The sequence below is a fragment of the Phaenicophaeus curvirostris genome, chromosome 17 (assembly GCF_032191515.1).
Source record: "Phaenicophaeus curvirostris isolate KB17595 chromosome 17, BPBGC_Pcur_1.0, whole genome shotgun sequence".
Classification (NCBI taxonomy): Eukaryota; Metazoa; Chordata; class Aves; order Cuculiformes; family Cuculidae; genus Phaenicophaeus; species Phaenicophaeus curvirostris.
Genome location: NC_091408.1, coordinates 762,494 through 785,942, shown reverse-complemented (window position 1 = coordinate 785,942; position 23,449 = coordinate 762,494). Strand labels below are relative to the sequence as shown.

Genomic DNA, 23,449 nt, shown 5'->3' with positions numbered 1-23,449 from the left:
TCTTACTGCCAAGAAGACAGATCCTGAAACATCAGAGGTGTGAGAGGTCTTCCAGTCCATCTGGGTCCATCACCTCCGTCCGTGCTAGGATCTCCTGCAAAAGAACAGGCAGCACTAGGGAAGAGAACTCTACGGAAGGATCGATCTATGGGAAAAGCTAATAAAATAATAAGAAAACACTTGCACAGACAGGCCAGCCAGCCGGATCCGCCTGGGACAAAGGCACTCACGCTCTCTTGTATAAATATATTTTATTATTTTAACGCTTATTAAGAACTGTAACCAAGACAGACTCAGCAGCACCAGCGGCTCCTCACTGCCCAGCAGTCTGATGACTTCACAGATAGGAAAACTTCACAGATTCAAAAAAACTCTTTGGTCAACGCACTTCAAATACATTGGCATGCACAGTTTCTCCCTCCCCTACCCTCCCTTCCCACCGGCAACTGACAGAAGGAGAACAACAACTATATTCATAAAACATTTAAATTAAGAGTAATTTGTTTCTAGTGACAACATGTGCAGCAGGGTGCTCATAGTGCCTTGGCTTGCAGACCATGGACACCACTGCACAGGACAGGGAGCAGGAACACCAGCTCCTGAGACAGTGCGGGAAGCAGAGGACTTTCTAAGATAATAGGTTCCAGTTGAGTTTAACACATCCTGGTGTGGACAGGCCCAGCAGGCAAATGAAGCAGAGAGTTACACACAACACTGACCCAGTCTGGGGATTCTTGGTCTGTCAGCATTGGTCACCTCACGCATATGAGGAACTGGTGAGATTTCAGTTACCCTTGATGTGTTTTACTGCAAAGAAGGCCAAAAGCTCAAGGCTAGAAAGAAAAAACTCTCTGGTGTGACTCAGTGCACTTCGATGCCCAAAGCAAATCAGAAGAGGCCAGACTATTAGGCAGCTTAAGTGGGCAAACGCTGCTAGAGTGTGTTCCACGGTTGTGACACATCCCAGCACTCATCCCACTGGACATGGGTGGATTGATTTGGTTTTAGGTAGGGCTCACGTTCATGGAGCAGGAGGGCTTTTGTTACACCTGGACAGGCCCATGGAACAAGACAATGCACAGGAGAAGGAGATAACCTTTAAGAACTATCGCTGCCTTGGTCACACACAGACAGTATGAAGTCAACTGTCCACATGCACCAGGCCAGGCCAACCCTCTGGGGTGACCCCAGGAGAGCTGTGACACTGTACATCCTTTCCAGAGCCCTTCTCAGCTAGTCCCACCTCGGTCCCCATGCCAACACTGTCTGTACAATCCCCAGCACATTCCTGCCCCCCCCAAATTCTCCCAAACACTGACCCCACAAACCTTCCTTCGCGACTGTTTCCCTCATAGCTGCAACCCTGCAGCCTGCTCCCACACCCTAGAGATTTCACAATACCCACCAGCACCCCTCTTTTCAAAGAAAGGTTCAGACAGCTCCATGTAACTCCCAAGTCCACCTGCACACTAAGATTCCTTACACCAACTGGGAGCAGCAGCAAACCCTTTCTGTCTCCAGTAACTCCAGCTGTCCCACCATGCTAAATTTACTCTCTGTTTGAGAGCTGCAGTTCAGGCTTGCACAGAGCTTTGAAATACCACTGATGTGAAAGAACCTCTGCAGGACAGAGCTGGACGTGCCCGTATTTGCACACAAAAGCAGTGCCCTATTGAAGAGAGGGCTGCAAGAAGAACTCTTGATAAAATTACTCCTGGCAGACGATCAGACTACTTTCTCCAAAATTCCAAGAAGCAAATAAACCCTGGAGCCTGAGAGCCTCCAGGGAATGGTGAAATTAATGGAATGCCCTCACGGCAAACACAGCACTGCATCTCTCTATGGGTTTCCAGCCAGTTCAGTGAAATGAGGCTGCTCTTACCCCAGCTCTTACTCTCTCGACCTGTTGCACCTTGGATTCCCTAGGAAGTCTTCTCCAGCCTCTCCTGATGGTGATCTCATTCTTCCATTTGTTTTGGTACCATCTTTGTTTATCCAGAACAGCTATATTTCATCTGCTAAATGTTCTCCAGCTGGAAGGAAAATGGGGATATGAGTGGGGAGGTTAGGAAAAAGATGACTTAGCTTTCACTTTTCTAATGATCCCTGCTCTATGCAGTTTGGAAGACAGGTACTTTCCTCAGGAGTGGAGAACGCTGCCAGGAGAAGGAAAGAGCACACTTCACTGATGGGACTCTAGAACTTCTTTAAAAAAAGCAAGCCTTGAAATTTTGAACCCTACAAAACAAGAAATTAGAATTCCAAAGTTCTGTTCAAAAGGCTCACACTTCCCCCAACAACCATTTTAGAACATCTTCTGAAGGTCCATCTCGGCCATACGTTTGCCAGAAGGCACACAGCGCGCAGTGCAGTCGCCATCCCTTCCTTCCTGTGAGACCACACACTTCCAGTTCAATACAAACTGCTCAGGCTCCTCACTCCCACAGCGCTTCCTCCTGCACACAATCCCCACCTCTTCACATGCCCCGTGCTTTCCAGTTCAGGTTCACTCACATTGACTGGGACTGGGCATACTCGGGAGCATCTCAAACAGCACCAGAAAAGCTACTTTCAAGACATCTGGAAACTCAATAAGCTCGCAGGGTGATCTGGCTGGGCAGGAAAGTTAGGGACAATCCTAAGTTTGTCACGCCAACATAGATCAACTCGATTCTTGCGGCCACCAAGCAAGAAGCTGCCATAATTGAGTGGGAAGCAGCGCAGGAAACAATAGAAAGCACCCAACCCACATCAGCTGTTCAAAGTCTGATGCAACACGGCATAAAACCTCGCCTAACAATGGCAACTGCAGCTCAGTAGGAAACAGTTCTGCACTTGCATGTATTCCAGCACATGAGCGATGCTGGTATTTTCCCACACTTCCTTCCCTGCTCTGCTTCTTTGTGGATCTCATTGTTATTGCCACGAATACCGGATGTAATCTGGCGTTATTCTTAGAAACACTGCAGCTCCCAGATGAGGCCTGGGGAGATCGGCCCCCCGTTCGCCTGAGCGAGTTCCTCTCCCACCGTCACAGGAGGTCAGAGGAGCCAGCCCACAAATACCCCACAGAAATATTCCATCACCAAAGATGAAGAGTAACAAGATCCCAAGTCATCCTAAGAGGAACAGCCTACTACGTCAGCCGCAGGAAAATGGCTTAGTGTTTGTTAATGGTGCTGGAGTGATAATCCACTGCTCTGACGTCAGACTACATGGAAGAGCCATGCCAAGAAAGCAGCAATCGAATTAAACTGTGACCTCTATTGTTCTGCAAACTTGCCTGTCTTTTAGCTAACACATCTTCTTATCCATCGCACAGTGAGCTTTGTGCCAGCCTGGAACAGTCACCTATGTGAACACGGTCAGCAGTGTGAACAACTCCCCACCTTCATGTAAGGAGATGGCAAAAGGAAAATTCTCCTTAAATAAAAATGAGTTTTCATTGTAATAGTTCACAATATTTAAAATAAATATAGAATAAGAACATGCATACCAAACCTGTTCTACCTCAAATATCAAAATCCAGTCCCTTTCTGCAAATTAGAGTATTTGGTTTCTGGAATGTTAGCGGACAGACATGAGGAAGAGCCAGGCCTGGGGATGGCATTTCTGGTGTTTGCAGATAGGAAATAAGCTTCATAACCCTGGAATTACCAGACTTCTCTTTTGCCAGTAGGACCATTACTGCCTGTCCACTACTACTGATGCCTTTCAGCTTCTCAGAGCAGGAGCATCTTCTGCCCAGACAGACCCAGCTCTGTGGCCTCTGCGGCGCAGGAGCACAGCAGGCTTCACAGCAAAGCACAGCAGGAAAAAACTGAAATCACAGGAGAAAAAGGATTAAAAAAGAGGTCATTGGGAATTAAGTGGGAATTAAGTGTTAGGTATGTTCTTCCCTGCCCTGAGAAAGAAGGAAAAAAAACCCCACAGCCTTTTGAGTGAGCAAGGAAACAACCAAAACGGGGAAAATTAGCTCCCCTCACAGACATTTAGGGCCATGGAAAGAATTTGCATTCTAGGAGCTCCCAGCCTACAGGCAGCTCACAGCCCAGCCCTGCACGACCCCATGGGGCACGGCCACCTTGGTGACACAGACCTGCCTGCCATCCCCAGCACTGACCTGCGAACAGGGAATCACCTATCACGCCGTTCTCATTCATCAGAGTAAGTGGAGAGCTATGAGGTTAATATTTGCCTCGTGCATCTGGAACATTGAACGCTCAGGGAATGGATACGAGTTCTTGCCCATCTTTATAAATTACCATAAAGTAATCTTTCCAAGACATGAAAAAAACCCCATTCGAGCAACTTGTTGCAGCATAAGCTTTAAAAACATAAACTGAAAGGCAAAATGCCGTGGTTGAAGGTATCCAAAGCATCCATCAGGTAAACTCTTTCCCTCTCCAAGCAGCTGCTGGCATCTCTCCTGACCAACAGATGTTGCTCTCCCCCTGTTTGTTGCAGGGCCAAAGCACTAAAAGGCCCCTTCCCTGTTGCTCTTTGTAATTCAGTGAATACTTCCAGGCATGCTTTTATTTCTGTTGGTAAAGGCAGCAAACCCGACACAGCCCCGGATACGCAGCACAGCAGAATGCTGTGACACGCCCTGCATCAGCAGTCTCCCAGTGCCAAATCTGGAACGCCAGCTTTGACCTCAGCACTGCTCCAGGTGACAGGGCACTGACGGGGAACATATCCCTCCTTCCTTAGTCCAGCTCTGCGGCCTCTTGACTTTTCTCCAGTCTAGTGTTTAGGATTGTCCCAACAGTCCTCGGCAGGGCCCCCTTTCTCCACAGCGATCTGCGTGCACACCTCTCCCCCCGCCCCCCAGCCTCCCGTGCTGCCGTGGCAGAGGTCACCGATGGAAAAAAGATGATTCTCCCAGGAAGACTTTGGGAGACTCATCAGGAAACATCAGCTGCCGCAAAGGCTGCTCTTTCCAAATCTGAGTAAGACACCTGGGCATCACTGAGCTCTTCTCTGTGAAGCTCCCTCTTCATGCATGCATCTGAGAGAATCCCGTTTTTGCAGGAATGTGGGAGACGCCCATTTGTCTCCATGTCCAGAGCGTTTCCATTCTGGTGCCAATCCAAGGCAGCTTTGCATTTGTTTAAATCCTGCTTTTCAGGATCGCTGTGGATCTCTCCGTTGGTGTACACCTCCAAGGCATACTTGCTGATTCGTATGCTGGCGTTCTCTGCATCCCCACCGTGAGTGGAAGTCCTAGAGCTGGCTGTTCCTGCCTTGAACGGCTCCTTCCGGCCCAGGATGTGCTGGCTAATGATTTTACGGAAGGTGTATCGGAACTCCCTGATTCGGTAGGCATAAATGAGAGGATTTACAACCGAGTTGGCATGAGACAGGATAATAGCCAGATACATCAGCCAGAGGGGAGCATGGGCACAATTGGGGCAAAAAAGGGTAAAACAGTTAATAATATGTAGTGGAAGCCAGCAGACTGCAAACAACCCAACAATGATGGCCAAAGATTTCGCTGCATGGACTTCCTTCTGCAAAGTGGAGCGAGAACGTTCCCCGTGTACCATCTTGTTCTCCATCTGTTTGAGCTGTCGCCGGGCTGCCATGAAGATTTTCAAGTAGATACCAAACATGAGGAGGAGCGGTAAGAGCACACAGGCAAAGAAGTTGTAGTAGACCATGTACTCCATGGTGACCACAGCCTCAAAGAGACAGGCCACCATGCTGTTGCTGCAGTTGATGGGAGAGGACCTATTGGAACCCAGCTCTTCGATCTGGGAGCGCTTGTTCCACCCTAGCATTGGCGTCAGGCCGATGATGAAAGATAATACCCAGCAGATGGCAATGATCCCTTTAGCTCGAGAGCCTGTCACCAAGCCATTGTACCTACAAAGCAGAGGAAATGGGAATTAGAACAGTTATCACCCAACAAGCCCGACGCCAAGCAACTTCCCAATGGTTTGATGTCCCATAAGACAGAAAGAAAGACACCGGCTTCTTCAGATGGGCCTTTGAAACGCTGTGCAGAACACACGCAGCACAGCCCGGACTCCATGGTGACATTGTGCGACACCAATTTCCCACCTCTTTCTTTCCTTTAGGTATGTACTAAATGACAGAAAAGCAGGGAAATTAATACAATTTTCATCTGTGATCCTTTGCTCCACCATCCCACTTCGTCACACACATAGATTTTGCAGCCTGGATAACCAACAGCACTGCTCTGGCCCTTGGTGAGGAAGACCATCGTGGCTCTCTTGCCAAAGGTTGCCAGAGGTTCCTGCTCTCTGCTGAAGGGGCAGCCTTGTAGCATAGAATCTCTACGTCTGTCTTGCAGTAGATCTGTAAGCCAAACAGCACAAAAGAACTCATCGGCATCAGCCCCATTTCCGCGTTCCGGTGTGCTCCAGGGAAGTTCTGCTGACTCAGTTGCAGAAGCAAGGCTGGCATCGCCTTGCACAGCACCTCCCTGTCCCACAGCGGCACTTTGAGGGAGGCCACAGCACCAGCCTTCCTTACACGAGTGAAATCAGTCAGCACTTTTCCTCGGCTGCCCAGCTAAGCTGGGTCTGTCTCAGAAAGGACAAACTGAGGACAGTGCTCTGCCTGCAGGCGGAGGGCTGCCCTGCGCACCAAGGGGACTCCAGTGGTGGAGGTGCTGATGGGCCTGGCTAAAGCCAGGGCTCTGAGCAGTAAATTCTCCAGGATCTGTTCAAAGAGACACTAAGCAGCATGGTAAGGATCCAACAGTGCAGCTGAGGACCTGGGTGCATTTGAAATATCTGCCAGTTCCCAAGGCCTCACAGGTTCCTGCGAGTCCTGAGCTGTCTCTGCCAGTTCTTGTGTCTGAAAATGTAGATGAGGGCCATGGTTTAACATTTCAATGTGACATCCTTCCCCTGGTAATGCTCAACATGGAAAGTAGACGGCCAGATTCCCACATTGTCCGGCACGGGTCCCACACTGTGCTTGACCCCATGTCTCTGCGATCAGACAGCGTTGCCGCTGGGCTCCCAGGGTTTCCTAGTGCCCCTGCCCCTCTGTCCCCAGAATCCTCTCAGCAAAAAACGTTAAATAAAAAATCTAGCAAGCCACAGAAATCTTCCCATCTCCCAGTGAAACAGTTACCCCTATTGACTCATGCTGCTATCCCAATGCACATTCACGACAGGGGAGGAGAGAGGCTACTTCTGCCGGGCACAGTGCACAAAAGAGATCCCACACGCACTTTAACCCCTGCTGATGGGCTTTGGAAAAACGCGGCTCCACACCGGAGCCTGCAGGCTTGGGTCACCCTTTCTCAGCTGCATTTCAAAATCAGAAAAGAGGGAGCAGGTGAGGGAGCCAACCACACAATTCCAGTACCCAAAACACACCCCAATCCACCTTCCAGAAATGAGGGAGAGATTCAGCTGATTCTCAGAGATAAAAAGGTAACTACAGCAAGCAGGTGATCCTGCCCAGGGGACGCTAAGGGGACATGGCTGGTAGCAGGGCGCTGCTCACACTCAGACCTCACCAACACAGCAGAACAGCATCTGTGCTTTGAAAAGCACCGTCAGGCAGCAAGAGACTGGCTGAAGGCACTTAAAGCTTGGAAAAACAAATCAAAAAACAACCCTCAAAACGCTGCAGCCCTGGGACTGGCCACATCTCGCCAGAGGAATTCTGAAACCGTGCAGCTGTTATCCCACGGCTGGAGACGTCCCTTCCCCGACACTAAAAATACATCCATTACTGCTCCAGGCAATCTCCCCTCACTCTTCCCTCCCCCATACCCTCTGGGGACTCCCAGGCAAACTTCACAAGGCTTAGGAACAGCTCTCAACCCAAGCAGCCTCCTGCTTCCCAGCTGCCGTGCCTTCTGCTGGCAGGGGCAATCGCCAGCCTCGCGGATCCCAGCGCCCCAGCCAGCACCGCTGCCCGCACCACACCCCTGCCTGTTTGAAGAGAAAGGGAATTACTCTTCTTTCATACTGGGCTGAATCTGCCCATAAACTAATAATATTTAACACAAACAAGCACATGTAGGGAATGCTCGTTATAAAGTCAAAAGCTTTATGGAGAGCAGGGAAAGAAATAAGAGTGAATGTGGCTCAAAGTGACAAAAAAATTTTAAATCCCCGATTCAGATGCTCATGTATCAGCGTTTGAGAAAACAACCTACAGCATGAAATCCACTGTTGAAACAGATCGTATCCAGCAAAAAGGCCTTTCCATGTCCTATTCTTTATTCAGGGTTTGTGTTCATCTCCCCTCTTTTCCTACCTCAGGCTGGGAGAAGCCAGCTTTTTGGGTCCAGCTCCCCTGCCCTCTGGCAGAAAAGCGCCTCAAAGCCCCCTTGGAGCTGTAGCTTCGATCACCGCTACATGGCGTGGATCTGTCCCAAGGTTCCATAGGTCAGGAGCTGCTCCTTAGGAATTCCTTCCCAGAGAAGCATCCCAGCAGCTCAGGCAGCCATCTCCAAAGCAGCTTCCACCAGCGGAAGGTCTGCACTTCAGCAAGTGGCTGCAGCCAGCACTGCCCTGCCTAGGGGCTTGTGCCAGGAACAGGTGCCTGGACCCAGCGCACAGAGCAAGCAGCAACCTAAGAAAATTTTCCCATTTGGTTGCAGGAAGAACATCTCTCCATCCAGTGCATCGGAGCTCCCTGTCTTCCACCATGGGAGGATCTTTACCACAAACGCCAGCACGAGAGCCCACGGCCGGGCACCGTGCCCACAGCGCACTTGCTGGCACCAAGGAGGCTGGAAAGCAGCAATTGTTCTCGGCCCGTGACTTCATCCTGGAGCTCAAGTCCCAGCCAGTTTTGTTTCGAACACCCAGGGTTTTATCTCAGCCAGCCCGAGTTTGCAGGTAGCTGCCCTGTCAGAGACCCAGCTTGAATTTTACCCCAACCCGAACAATGGCCTGGGCTCGCTGCCTTGGGAGAGCTCGACTGCACTTACAGAGCGTCACATCCATGTGAGAACTTCAGGAAAGCTAATCCAATTCCACACAATGTTTTAGTCACTGGAAAGGTAGAACCCGTAAGTTCACAAATCACTTTTGATGTATTTTACATTTTACCTGTAGCTGTCTTTCCTCACCGCAGGTTTTGGGAGGGTCTTTAGTCCACAGGAAAAACATTCCAAAGGTAACTCTAATTACATACCAAGGTGTCCACAACCAGGCAGAATCAGAAATCTCACGCTTCTGCCTCCTTAACTCTGACAGTTTATTTGTGAGGGAACACACAGCCACATGTATTATCCACTGAGCCAAGCGGACACCTTCCTTAGGGTAAAGCAGACATGAAACAGTTAAAAAGAAGAAAAAATAGGTTTGGCCCTTTTTTGGTTTCACTGGAGTGAAGGAAGCCTGGCGGGTTATTTTTTGAAGAGCACTCCTCTAATGAATATTAGGAATGCCTGGTGTCCCTGTTCCTGTCCTCGGAGGAGGAGAGGCTTTCCCAGGCAGTTACAGACGGGGTGAAAACCTTGCACCTTCAGTGGCAGAACTTCCCTCCCAGGGGACTGACCTATTTTTGAGACAATCAGGTATTAAAGAAAAAAGAGACTGTGAGCAGTGTGAATCAGATCACATTCCCCTCCTCAGCTCATCAGCTTTTGCTTTCTCAGCACGGCTGAGGCTGTAAATCTCATGCTTATCCATCTGTAAATTCTTCAGGGGAAACACAACTGACAAGTTCCTTACTCCCACTGTACAAGGACAAGCAAGCAGAGGGCATGGAGGGGAGGGCCCCACGGATCTACCTGCGGGCTGCTGCACCACTCGGTGCTGTTCCTGGGCCCAAGAAGGGGGGGTTGTGCTCTGTTTTTGCAAAAACAAAATAGTGAAAACGGTGCCATGACCAGAACCCATGAGTCCCGTTTATCTAGAAGACTCTTTACCTTGGCTACTCCAGGAAATCAAATTTTCAAGATGATATAGTTACAGTGATACCCCCAAAACAGGCAGAAATCCAGATGTTTAAAACCCTTTTGCTGGCAAGTCATCCTCCAGCAAGGAGAGCACTTAACTGTCAGCAAAAGCCTTCAGAGCTACCTCATGAAGGGTTAATTATAGACATGAACCCTTCCCAAAATCATCTCAGAGGCAAGCTCCTAGGGCTGCTCTACATACGTTTCTTTGTATCATTTATCGTTATTTTGGTTTATAAACTGGAACCATCTCTATGTAGACCCCTAGAAAAGTGGCAACAACCCCATTTATTCACAACTAATATGAACAGTGCTTTCTCAGCAACGGAATGGAATAGTTATTCCTTAAAACCATCAAAAGTAGAGGCTGCAATGGTATGACCACAGGTTTGGGAACAAACAACAACTGGTAACGATACAGCAACACAAGCCTGTGGAGGAGAGGCCGTGCTGCGCTGCCCGCATGAAAGCAAAGGGAAAAAGAAGTGATCTGCAGCCCCCAAGACCTGGAAGAGAAAAAGTGCTGATCCTCATTTAACCTCCTCTTCCTCAATTCATCTCCAGCTCTGTTGTTTTCGCTGATGTTCATCCCTTACCACCCCAGCCCAACTCCATGGCCCCAGCCCAGCCCGCGCTCACCTAAGGGGTATGCGGATGGCAATGATTCTGTCAATGGCGATAGCGAGGAGGCTGAAGATGGAACTCTGTGTCAAGACCAGGACGAAGCAGGCAATGAAGAGGCAGCCATAGAAGAAGGCACAGAAGCCAGTGCTGATGGTGATGGCAAAGGGGATTGCCAGCACACCCACAGCAATGTCAGCAGCCGCCAGGGACACCACAAAATAGTTGGTGACGTTCTGCAAGTTGCTGTTCAAATAGACCGCCCAGCAGACCAGGATGTTCCCCAGGATGGCCAGCACTGCAATGACCAGTTCCAGAACGATGTAAGTTATGTCTGAGAGGAAGTCTTCTTTCCCATGTACTAGCATGGTGAGAATGACCAGGCCAACGTGAGAACGTGCCGGAAAAGCTCAGCGTTCATATCTGCGGAGCCCTGAACGGCCAAGACACCTCAAAGCTGCCTGGGGTCAGAAGAGCGCTCGCTGCCTGCCAGTGAAGGTTGCTCACACGTGTCTGTTTCTCCCCATCGTTGTTTCAGATCTTTACAGTAGCAGGCGTTGAGACCACCACCAGGGCTTGCCAACTCCAGCCAAGTAGATTAACCGGATGCAGAATAAGTCAGACTCCAGCAGGTGAATGGACAGGAGAACATCTCATGTAGACGTACATTGCTCCCCAGGTCACAAAGTCCGGCAGGCCACACGAGACAGAAAGAGGATTGTACGGCAGCATCACATCAGCTGTGACCTTTTGTTTCCTGTTGACAATCACACTGCTAGTCATGGCTTCCTCTCGTGTACATACCTACTTGCAACATCCTCCGGTTCTCTTTTTCACCTTCTCCTGCTAGGGCTTGGGAAATATTCTCTTCAGCTGAAGCAAACATTCAACTTCTTCACTTGTAGTTTCTATAAAACAAAACAAACACCAACCACATACGCTAAGTAATCAGCTCTACGGAGGAGATGGAAAAAGCAAAATCTCATTACAGTGGCACATTAAATTGATAATGGATATTAAACAGATCTAGAAGAATACATCATTGGTAAAACCCTCACATTTCGTCTACCCTGAAAGCTGCAGGGCCAAAGCCCAGGTTCAGGAAGGCAGTATTTCAGTGACGATGAGGAACAAGGGACATTTTGTTTTTTGATGCTACCAACTGAGCTGGCACTTCAGCAGCTGCTCAACAGTCTACCCTGAAACATGACAGCCCCACTAATTCCACCTTGGCAAGTGCTGTGGTTGCACAGAGAAGAGGTGGAGGACCTCTCCTCTGGTCACAAACACATCCTGAGCCATCTCGTGCTGCCCACCCTCGTGTACTCTGCTACAAAGGTGTAGCGTTTGTCGCATCCACAGAATCAAGTCAGCATCGTTCCTCAGCTCTGACCAGGCAGACCTCGCCCAGAAACACACACAGGCACAGTGCCATCTCGCAGGTACACGTTCATGTTCCTGCAGTATCATGCACACCCGTCTGGGACTGCAGTTGGTGCCACCTGCAAGGAAACCTCAGTTCACAGGACCAGACACACATCTTCCATCTTGCGGGTCAGCTCCCAACTCTGTGTTCAGATCTGGATGCATTTCACCACGGCTTCAGCTAAAAATCTCACAAAGGAGAATACAGCTCCCTAAGCCCTGTGTCACTATCATGAGATCATGGCTTGCTGTCCTTCCCCATCACATCCCAAGTGGGTCTCAAACCCCAATTAGTAAGCTTCAGCAGCAGTATTTTCTCATGCATTTAAGGAAACAGCTACCTGAAACATCAGAGGGCTGGTGGGGAGAGACACAGCACTAGCTGAGGAACCATTTGAGCTCAGTTTCGGATGCAACATGAACCCCCAACTGAAGTATTTTGGGGAGCATATCTGCAGGTGACCCGGTGTGCTCTAACCCAGCAAGGGCTCATGCCTTCACACAAAACTCCATTTTCAAGTCAGAAACCTAATTTCTCAGGATAAAATAAAAGGGTAAAGACAGCAATAATAAAAGTCAATATGATTCACTTGTGATTCTCATCTGATCTCAGGAATATAATCTAATTTCAGACCTCTCATTAGTTTAGAGCTCTCCAGCTAATGCTGCATTTGAAAGGAAAGTGAGTGATTCCTGGTGGTTTGGATATACTTCAAAACACAAGCTTTTTCTCCACCTTCAGCATTATTATGCGGTGCGTTTGGTTTGTGTGGCAGAAATCAACAGAAGAGATTAGTTTGTGATCAAGTTGTAAAGAGGAAGATAAAGATCAGCCGTTTAATCTTTTCTGAAGAACAAAAAGCCCCAAGAAGTCTCTATGTTGTCTGCCTTCCTTTAGCAAAAATTCTGGGTTTCCCCTGCCCTCCTAATGATCGCTTCTGCTTGCCTGAGTTGAGGGATGTCAGCAATACGCTCCTGCATCGCCCTGCTGGCATCTGTCTGTCCATTACAAATCCCAACAAGCTTGTTTCAAAGCCGGATACTGAAAATGAACACCCCCTGCCTGGCTTCCAGGGATGGGGATCAGAATTAATGTGAGACAGAAATAAAGATAGTCTGGAGGGAGACAGAACAGAGGTCAAGGTGAAAAATAAGCAATGGTCTGTGTGTAAGAGAAAAGGAAAAGACAGGAAAAAGTTGGTAGGAGAAAAAAAAAAACAACGAACAAAGGACAGTGGGCAAACCAGGCCTGAAAGGGATGGAAAGCATGGGTGCCTGTCGTGGGGACGACCAATACTCAGCTGTGCCGGATGACTCCAAAGCTCCCGTGTCCCTTAGTGTCACAGCAGCAGGGATGGTGATGGGGTAATGCTCCAGCAATGGAGCAGTGAGCGCACGCCTCTCTGCCTCCCAACACAGCCACATGTTTCCACGCAGGTCGAGCCTGGACCGAACTCCAGCATGGGGAAAAATTTAGGAAAATGTAACGAATTCCAGTGATGTACTTGGGCCAGAACTGCTGCCTTGAACAATAAACCCACCAGCACCACTCCACAGGCTACTCAGGGCTGAATCCCTATTAATCCCAGATGCGTTTTGTTTATCCTGACTCTCAATGGCTCAGCTCAAACTCATTTTCCAACAGGACACGGAGGGCAGTAACAACCCTACGCTGTGAAGGTCCCCCACATACAATCACTCAGCACAAAGGAATTGCCTCCAGCTCTGCATATATCCTGAAAAACATGCAATGCTGGAATCTGAAGTTTAATGACCACATCGCAAACTGTTTTCTAACATAACAGAGCTTTTAACCTTCAACTGTTAGTTTCACAGTCTGATGTTAACTTTCAATTTTATACTTCTGAATGGTTTTAGTCCCTTGTTTCCCACCCCCTCCACAAACAGTGGACAGCTTCCTCAACCCAAGCCCTCGCTGTCCATTCTGAAGTGAACAGTGAGATGTTATGTCCAGAAGAGGACAACACGTCCTTCCACCCTCTGCTTTCAGATGGGCTGGACAAACACTTCAGGAGTTCTGCAGAGCCAGCACAGCTCAGCAGAAAACGCCTGGAGCTGAGAAGGTGTCCCAGCTGCGACAGAACAATGTTTGGTGCCTGCCTCTGCGCCAGGGCTGCTGCAGCGGCCATGGGCGCTGGAAAAAGCAGTGACCAGCCACACAACCCCAGCACACCAGAGACCTGGCCTTCTGCTTACAGAAGGTGCCATAACCCAGGAGGGGCCAGTGTTCAACCCAAACTCACCCACTTCACCTCACTCATCTCCTGCCCTGTCAGCCTGCTACAACTCTCGCCCAACGGGATAACAAGTCTTTATTTGCAGAAGCATTTACAAATGGCTTTAGAACAAGAACAGGCTCAGTCTTTCTGCTCATACGGCTAGAGATGTACTGCGCAGGGACAAAATAAAATACAGACCACCTAGAGAAGAAGACATATAGCCAGCGGCAATACAAAATTCATTATAGAACCATCTACTTCATGCAAGACCCAAAGGCTCAGCTACCACATCCGACAAGACAAAATTAATTAACCAAGTATTTTACTCACCAGGGAAGGGTATATTTAACAACCCAAGCCCTTGAGGGGTCAACACTACGAGCTTCTTGAAACTTAAGACAGATCATCCATATCACACAACCTGCTGGACAGCTGCAATTAGTATTTCTTCTTAAGCCCAAGTTTTATTTTGTTAATTGGATTAATTCCTTCTTGATACCCTGGGCTATGTTCCGGCCTTCTCTCCATTATTAAATAAACCTTTTTTGCCACTCACAAACCTGTAAAGCTGTTGCTCTGTTCGGTTTTAGTGACTTGGAACACTCTGTTCTTGCTCATATTTCAGCCCCAATGAGAAACTGCTCCTTGAAAATTCAATAAAGCATCTGAACAACACGTTCCCATGAAGCAATTCACCACTGGAGCCTAAGCAAGCTTTTGTTTGGCATCTCCAGTTGGCTTTGGACTAAGGTGTTGCCCCTTCCCTCTCCCAAGTGCCAGAAGCCTCAAGGTGAACCTCTGGCCACTGCTTGGTTCAAATCATCCACCTAAACCGATCTCATTTCCTGCTCTTGGCGTTTCAGACTGGGTTCAGGCACCCCGGTTTTGGATGCCCTCACTGTCACACTGGAGCAGAGAAGATGCCCCCGCTGCTCTGACGCCAGGCTGACACATGACAATGTCTGGCACCAGTGTGACAGCTGCTCTCAGGCAGGAGCAGAATCCTCAGGGGCTCAGCAGCCCGCAGCGCACCCTGACAGTCCATGGGCTCCTCGGTGAGGCTGCAGCTTCCCAAGGCTCCAGAGGGGGTTGGTTTCTCCTCCTCTGCTTCAGGAAGGGGTGAGCAAGGCAGCAGGCAGCTCATGAGGCCGTAGGGGGGCTCATTCCACAGATCGCAATCTGGCAACTCCTGAAAACGTGGCCTTTCCCAGGTACCAGCCATGGTGACCCAGCTCCCTGAGGGAAAACCCTCACACTCACACATGGCTGTATGCAAAAAAAATTGGTGCTGCTCAATCATTTGTTTCCTGCTCTCCAAAGCCTGAAGGGGGAGATGCTTGTCAGTGTTTATCTCCTCTCTGAAACCCCTTCAGCTCAAAGAGAATCTCCCTGTCTTTTAAATCGAGGGCTCTAAGAAATCCTGCCTCTCCCCATTTCTTCTGGGGATCAAGTCGCAACAAATCAGCCAATGTGCTCAGAGGCAGCACACAAACCTGCAGAACGATTCAGGCTGTAAAATGCAATGGTCACAGCTGCCGTGTTGAGGAGAATGACAGGGAAGGTAGCAGCAGTGCTTTTCTGCGTTGCCCAGTGGTTTCCTTTCTGAAGTTTGATATTTCATAGACTCATAGAATAACCAGGTTGGAAGAGACCCACCGGATCATCGAGTCCAACCATTCCTACCAAACACTAACCCATGTCCCTCAGCACCTCATCCACCCGTGCCTTAAACACCTCCAGGGAAGATGAATCAACCACCTCCCTGGGCAGTCAGTTCCAGTGCCCAATGACCCTTTCTGTGAAGAATTTTTTCCTAATGTCCAGCCTAAATCTCCCCTGGCAGAGCTTGAGGCCATTCCCTCTTGTCCTGTCCCCTGTCACTTGGGAGAAGAGGCCAGCACCCTCCTCTCTACAACCTCCTTTCAGGTAGTTATAGAGAGCAATGAAGTCTCCCCTCAGCCTCCTCTTCTCCATTTTATAAGTATTTCCCGCAGAGCAGCTTCCCCCACCCCTGGCTGCTCCCATGAAGCTGTCACGGAGTATCCCCACTCCTGTCTCCCATGAAAGGATGGAGGGATGCAGGCTGGGTGGGGCAGGAAAGGGGAGGAAGGAGGCATCACCCCTATAAGACATACTTTTCCTGGCTCCTCTCTTTGCTTTATTACTGGCTGCTGGCTAAATGATCTTTAAGGTCATCTGCTTACAGTAATAGGAGGAAATTAAATATTAATAATAGACTATTTCCCTCTAGACTGCTCTTTATTAACAAAGGATACGACTGAAACAAAGCAGGCAAAATTATCAGCATGCCATGCTCTTGGTTTTCAGGTACCTGAAGCACCTGTAGTTTCCCTCAACAGACCCCGGAGTAAGGGATGTGCAGGGTCCTGCTCTCCTGCCCATGCGCGCACCCACACAAACACAGAGAACGGTGATATCTGGAAGCCCTTGTTCTATCTCGGGGCTCCACATGGCAATCTGACTCTTCCAGAGGATTGTTTCAGGCTTTTCTCCAAAACATCACCTAAGCCGCTGATGTTCTGACTGCAAAAAACTGCAGAGCCAGGGACCTGTTGAAGCACAGAGCTTGTCTCCATTTCAGGAGTGAAGTCTTCCTCCAGTGTAAACCCTACAGCGCAGCAACAAGACCTCGAGATTGGCTTTGCAAATGCTCCAGAAGTACCATGTAAAATGAGGGCTTCAGATCTGCTAAACTTGGTCTGATCTCCTCTCACGGGGAAGCAGCAGTCCTCCAAGACTGAAAACGTTCACTCTACATACCCTGAAGGGCAAAAGGAAAGGCCCTTCAGAGACCTGTACTGCCCTGATCTTTGTCTGTATCGGTAGTAAAGCCTTTATCAGGTGGCATTACTAGAGACACCCATGGGGCTGCAGCAGTGACAGCAGCAAAAAGCATAATCAATTCATACTCTTCCAGCCTGCTCCATGCCTCTCTTCTCATGTTTACACCCCATATAAAAACCACTAAACAAATGCCCCAAAAGCAAAACCCCACTGGACAAGGAAAGGCTGTAACACCAACAGGCTGGCTAAAAGGAACAGAGTTCAGCTTTGCCTCCTGCCCTCCGAGTGCAAGAAGTGGATTAGTTTTTATTGTAGCAGTGCAAGAGAAGATGAGGACAGAATCCATTTGACCATTTATTTTTTTAAGTGGATGTTATAAATGTTTAAAAGTAAGGAAAAAAACCTCACAGTAATTATTCCCATCCTAATGGTTGCAAAAAGCCAGGGAGGGCAAAACTAAGTAAGGCTGAATGACCAGCAGTTAAATAATCCAGCTCAAACAAACAAACAGAAAGGAAAAGGTTCCCCTGTGCTCACCAAAGTCTCCCTGGGCAGCAGGGACCATGTTGTATTGCCAGAGGGCACAGAAACAGCTCCGAGTTTTGAGCAAACCATTTGTGCCCAGCATTGGTGACACTGATTTACCTACAGTGGCATTTCCAAAGATTAAAAAAATAGAGCATTTGGATAAGCCAGACATATAAAAAAGCATAATTAAAACCATATACCATGGCCAGAAATGAGTTACTGCTGCCAATATCATCCACAATGTCTCTGAGGAGCCAGCTTTTCTTTCCTGTGTGAGGGAAGAACTCAAAAGCAAACTTTGCCTCCCCACAGCCTGAGTAAAGCCAGCTGTGCTCATACACAAGGAGCATTTCCTTCAAGAATAAAATTAGAGAAATGAGGAAACAGCATCTCACAGAGAGGTGACCCACAGAGGAACACAGGCAAGGGAGGGATCTCTGCGGAAAATATTTACCAGGTTGCTAATGCATCCACTCTGGGGTGTTTTAAAATAACAGAACAGACTCTCTCCAGATGTGACTGTCCCTCCAGCTGCTGTCTGAAGTTTGGCAGTTGAGAGCTGGGTATACCTGTTCACTTCCCTGCACTTCTATCCAGCTTTGATCTCCACCAGGCCTTGTGCTCGCTCTCTGCTCCCGCTCCTCCAAGCACAGTCCTGCAGGCTGCAAGCTCTGCCAGTGAGACCAAAACTCACTCTGCTGCAGTGCAGGGAGAGCTGTTGTACCAGGTCAACCAACACCCTGTTTTGTACAGCGGAAGGAATATAACTCTCTCCATCTCTCTCCACGTAATCTAAAGTGATTCCCCAACTGGCCTTCCCTATCCTCATGAAGGCACCGTACAACTGGAACAGAGAGGAGCAAATTCTACCTGCCTCTGAGCCAAAGCAAAGCTGTATCACTATGTTCACTCATCCACGGCCCGTACGCTGACCCCTCTGCACAGGAGTTATTGCTGCAGACTCACCATGGAGCTCCCGTTACCACCCGAGTGGTTTGGCTCATACCCACCCACAGTAGGAAAAGCAGCCGAGCCTCCCTGGCTTGCTAACACAGCTCATCACATCCTTCCTCCCCAGCACGCTCCCTTCTCTTATCGGGTGAAGCAGTGACACAGTGGCAGCGCTCAGCCTGAGCTCTGCAGAGCCTACCCTGCGGCCACGGCAGCAGAGCCCGTCTCAACACCCTCGTGCTCCCGTCCGCCAGCCCTGCAGAGCCCCCCTCCCTGGCTGCCGGCTGCTCCGCACAGGCCCTTCACTGCTGCCTCGGTCACAGCCACTGGCTACGCACGCCCACTGCCCTGTGGTACCAGCATCCCATCAGTGTTTGTCTCACTCTCAAAGCTGTTTAAGCCATTTCTAGGACTCTGCCACCCTCTGTGGATACAGAGGAGCTGATGCTGTGACAATACCTGGAGGCCACATGCCCTTAGTCCCTCTCTCTCTTTGCTATGACCTGCACTGTACCCGTATCACTCGTGCAGTGCCTGGCATTTTTGCTCTCAGTCACACCTGCTCAAGCTTTTCTAGAGGAACTCTAAGGGACTTATTTTGTTCCAAGTCCTTGATTACAATCTGATCTATTAACAACTCTCTAGTGTTACTGCTCACTGATCCCCAAGTCCCAGTGTGTGGCTAGTGCTCTGAGGACCCTGATGAAGTCCTTCCTTCCTTTCTTCCTTCTAAGTCCTTCTGCTGTGGTAAAAGCACACCCACCCGCAAGCAGCAGCCTGCTACCTCTGCCTGCTTCCTCCTCTGCCTGCTCAGGCCACGGGGCTGCTGCTCTGGGTGGGGAGAACAGGCAGCTGCTGGTGAAAACATTTCTGGTCACTGGTTTCTCCCTTTCTACATCAAACCATTGCACTGGAAAACCAGTAGTCATTCATAAATCACTTTAGAAGACATCTCACCAGACTTGCTAGCTGTTTCTGAGCTGGCATGCTTGTCTAGAGGCAGCAGCAAGTACCCCAATACAACAGAGACCCCTCTGCCCTGCTTGGGAAGCGGCCCTTTACTCCTTACTATGAACACTTAAGGTATTTTACAGTTTCTGCACAACAAGAGATCATAAAAAGTTCCAGTTGTAAAGAAATCTGCGGTCATTTCTCAAATGCATGGCAATCGTGATCCTCACATCTTGCTGAAGAAAGGCCTCTCCAGGCAAATTCCTTAGGGACTGTGCCACTCCACTCCCAACACAAAAGATGTTGCTCAAGCAGAGCTGGATCCAGGGAGGCACCTGGGACAGACATCCCCAGGACCCGAGGGTGGTTTCTCCTGAGTGGACCCTGCCCACCTCTCACCTGCTGTATCATAGTTAGACTGTACTGCGGCTACACAGAGGAAAAGGAAGATTTCCCTTCAGGAACCAGGTAGGAAAGACAACAAAAGCTGTCAATGAAGACTCTTCCCAATCTTCAGCTCACACATGCTGCTTACTCCCCCCCTACATCCTGCAAGAGCCAACCCCGTGCAGCTGCACCAGAGACAAAGAAGCACCCAACTACACAAAAGCCACCACAAGCCTCTAAGCCTACCCATGAGCCCCAGACGAATCACAGTGGTCAAGCAGAGTTTGGATCATCTTTTAGCAAGACACAGGATGACGCAAGACACAGGATGACACAAGACAGAAGATTAATGTTTTCTAGGTGTTTGACAAAGTTAGGTGCCTGGGTTTTACCAGGGCCAGGTAAAGAGGCCTGATCGCTAGGAAGCGCTGTTTGGATTCAGGGTCTCTTAAGGAGCCCCTGGCTAGGTAGCCATTAGCACAAGACATTTTTTGCCAAAAACTCAGGCTGTAGAACATCTGAGAAACTTTTCAAAGCCAACGTGCTTCCCCGTGCACGCCCCAGGAGCTGCAGCGGTTCTGGTGCCAGCCCAGCTCAGCCTGATGTTATTTTCCATCATCCCATTGAACCTGGGCACTGATCTGTGGATTGGACGTATGTGGAAACTGTAATTATTCAAATACATTTCAATCACGTGCTTCTCTTCTGAAGGCTGTATTAAAGAGCCCCATACCTCTCAGGTGTCTTTTATCCTGGAGAATCTTTCCTATGGAAAATCCCAGTCTGTGCCCAAGTATATGGGTCTCACACTGAAACAAACGTGGTTATCCCCACAGAATATGATATTTAGCAGCCACAGCCTACTTCCCTTAACTCCTTAACCTCAACAACTGACTCACACCAGGATCTGACAACACCCTGGGGAAATCTCAACAGCCAAAATAATGGGGCAGTTGGTAGAGGAGATTCCCAGTGCGAGAAGGGGGATGCGGCAACAGGTCGACATCACGGAACTGGCAGAGACACTTCTGCTGCCCTAGTGAGGAAAAAAGGTGAGGAGAAGAAGGGGAGACAAGAAGCGAGAGGAGAACACAATAGTCTAAACACAAACCAAAACAGCTCCAAAGAAGCAAAACCAGGAGAAAACTGGGAGAGACTCTGAGGTTTGTACACTAAGTGAGGAAAGAAACTTCTAAGAGGAAACAGTGCAAACGTCACCCCTCCCAAAAAGCCGCACTAGAGGAGCAGAACGCGCCCACCCGACCATTCCCTCTGTACCCCAGCGTTACTCACTGCCACGCGCGAGGGCTCTGCCCAGGAGACATGCAGACAAGACCCTGCTGGCATGGGTTCAGCTGAGCTTCAAATGTCTCCGCAGTGAACGCTCCCTCTCCTGCTCCCCTTGAAGAGCTGCAGAACAAGGGACTGCAGCTGCCCCTGTGCACATCGCCTGGGACAAACACGGGGCCAGGAGACGGAGAATGCCGTATCGCAGTAGCCGGCAGATAAAAAAGCCCTGTCCACAAGCGCTGAAGGCCTCCGGAGAATGCCTAAGTGCCTTCCACCCTGATCTGAGTGCAATCACACATGCTAATCAGCACATAGGAGCCCAGCATGCCATTCCTCACGTCTCCAAAGCTTCAGGAAAAATCTTCTTTCCTCTCCTTGTATCAGGGAGGGACAGGAAGATTCCTTCATCCTCTGTGTGCCTTTCCCTCCCCCTGCCCCTGGCTCAAGCCTTCCCTGCAAGAAGTTTCACTCCCCGCTAACTTCTCCATTGTCTCAGAGGCATTGTTTGCAAATGTTCCCTTAAACTGCTATGTGAAGCATTCTTTATTCCTGTTTCAGGTCTTTCCCCATCCCTGTGCAAAGCCTGGACTTTATCTTGTTACCTGTCAGATAGCGATAAACCATCTGCATGAGACCCTTCACTTATCACCCAAGATAAATACGATCCATCCTGGAGCTCTCATTTCTTCTCAACCCTGCCTTCCACTGCTGCATTTGGAATTGGAACACATCACTTATTTCATTTGGGCTTGAAAAAGCCATCAGCAAGAGCCCCAAAACAGAAGTAACATTTCAAATGTGGCTTTCCTGACATTAGATTTACTGCTGCTTTGTGGGCAGGGAGGCTCCAGCGCTCCTGCTCCTGGGTACCTTTTACGATGGCATTTGCCTACACTTTACATAAGATTCATCATGTTTTACGCTCTCTGGTAATTTTTGTTTTTAACAACCAACCAACAGCCCCGAGGATGAAAAGCATCCTTTCTCCAGAACAAGTCATAAACTGAACTGATAAGGTCTGAGCTGGCTGCTGAAGTGTAAGTGAACAGCGCAGTCTGACGTGCTCCAACCTGTCACCTCCGTGCCGCGCTTCCCCCACGTCCTGTGCTGTTCTCTGCCCACATTGGGACATCTCGAGCACTGGGTGTCTGTAGCATCCACACCGAGCTCCGCGGGTCTGGAGCACGAAGGGACAAAGCTTCCGCTCAAACTGCCGAGGCAATGTCAGTGCTTCTGTCCAACTATGGGGATCACTCCCACATCCAAGTTTTACTGGAGCCATCTCATTGCATTTGGCTTTTCTCTGAACTCTCCTTGGCACCCAGTGGCTCTTCAGCTCTTTTCATAACCTCATCTCTGTGCGTTTACCAAAGACCTGATCCTAGCCTTGCAGTCATACCCCTACAGGGAGCTGTGGCATGGCTATTCCATCCCTTCCACGCTCCTTCGGATCTCCAGCCACCCCGGGCACACGGCAGCCAGGTTTCATATGATTTGCTCCTTACAGGACACAGAGATCATGACTTTGCTCGCTCACCTTTACCAAACAGCTGCATTTGCTGAGGCACTTCTAAACACTCCTTGCTGATCCTCTGCAGGTTGCCCACTTGGTCGGGATGGGGAATGAGCTACAGCAAAGGTTTTAGCTGGACACCAGGGTTTTTCCTGTATGCCAGGAAACTGAAGAGTTTCCAGCACAGGTCTTTAGGAGCAGGATGGAGAAATAGCTGTCGGGAATGGCAGAGGCATGGATTAGACGACCTTGAAGCACCTCCTGGGGATGTTTTCCATAACTGAGAGCTGCTTGTGCCATCTGTCCCTTCTGAGCTAGAGATTTACTTTGGGGGAAAAAAAGTGCAACACAACCAATAATTATCCCTGACACAGACTCAATCTGTGCAAGGGAAGAGGCATCTTCCAATTCTGTAGAGAGAACTGAAGCCTTCAGAGGTTAAACCACCTCTGGTACCTGCACAGAACCTCTTGCCCTCCAAAGCAGAATGGTGCCGGTTCTGTACCCCTAACCCTCAAGATTTAGCTACACGAGCATCTCATTAAGTGGGCAACTTTCTCTGCCTTTTTAAGATGAGCAGAGAGGAAACAAGTTGGTGCTGTTGTGCTCAAGAAGCTTCACCAAGGTCATTCAGGTGCACTGATGCAGAACCTGAAGGTGATCCACGAGGCAACCAATACTTCTAGTCCTAAACACCAGACCTCAATGACAGAGGAGTAACTCTCCATGGACTTGTGAGAATCCTGCCCAATTCCTTGACACACAGCTCAAGATCGCTTGGTTTTCAGTTTAGAATCCAGCAGAAAAGAAAGATTTAATAGCCCATATCCATTT

The 23,449-nt window shown here is 49.2% G+C and overlaps 2 protein-coding genes across 2 annotated transcripts in view; one reads left to right on the top strand and one right to left on the bottom strand.

The window, feature by feature from the left end:
• GUCD1 (guanylyl cyclase domain containing 1) overlaps window positions 1-23,449 on the top strand; it is a 142,806-nt gene that overhangs the window by 39,913 nt on the left and 79,444 nt on the right. The window lies entirely within an intron of this gene.
• On the bottom strand, window positions 237-20,672 carry ADORA2A (adenosine A2a receptor). Its single transcript, XM_069870680.1, has 3 exons — window positions 20,546-20,672; window positions 10,544-11,433; window positions 237-5,868 (listed from the first exon to the last, which is right to left on the bottom strand). The coding sequence occupies exons 2-3, from the start codon at window positions 10,891-10,893 to the stop codon at window positions 4,908-4,910; spliced, it is 1,311 nt and encodes a 436-aa protein (XP_069726781.1). The 5' UTR covers window positions 10,894-11,433; window positions 20,546-20,672; the 3' UTR covers window positions 237-4,907.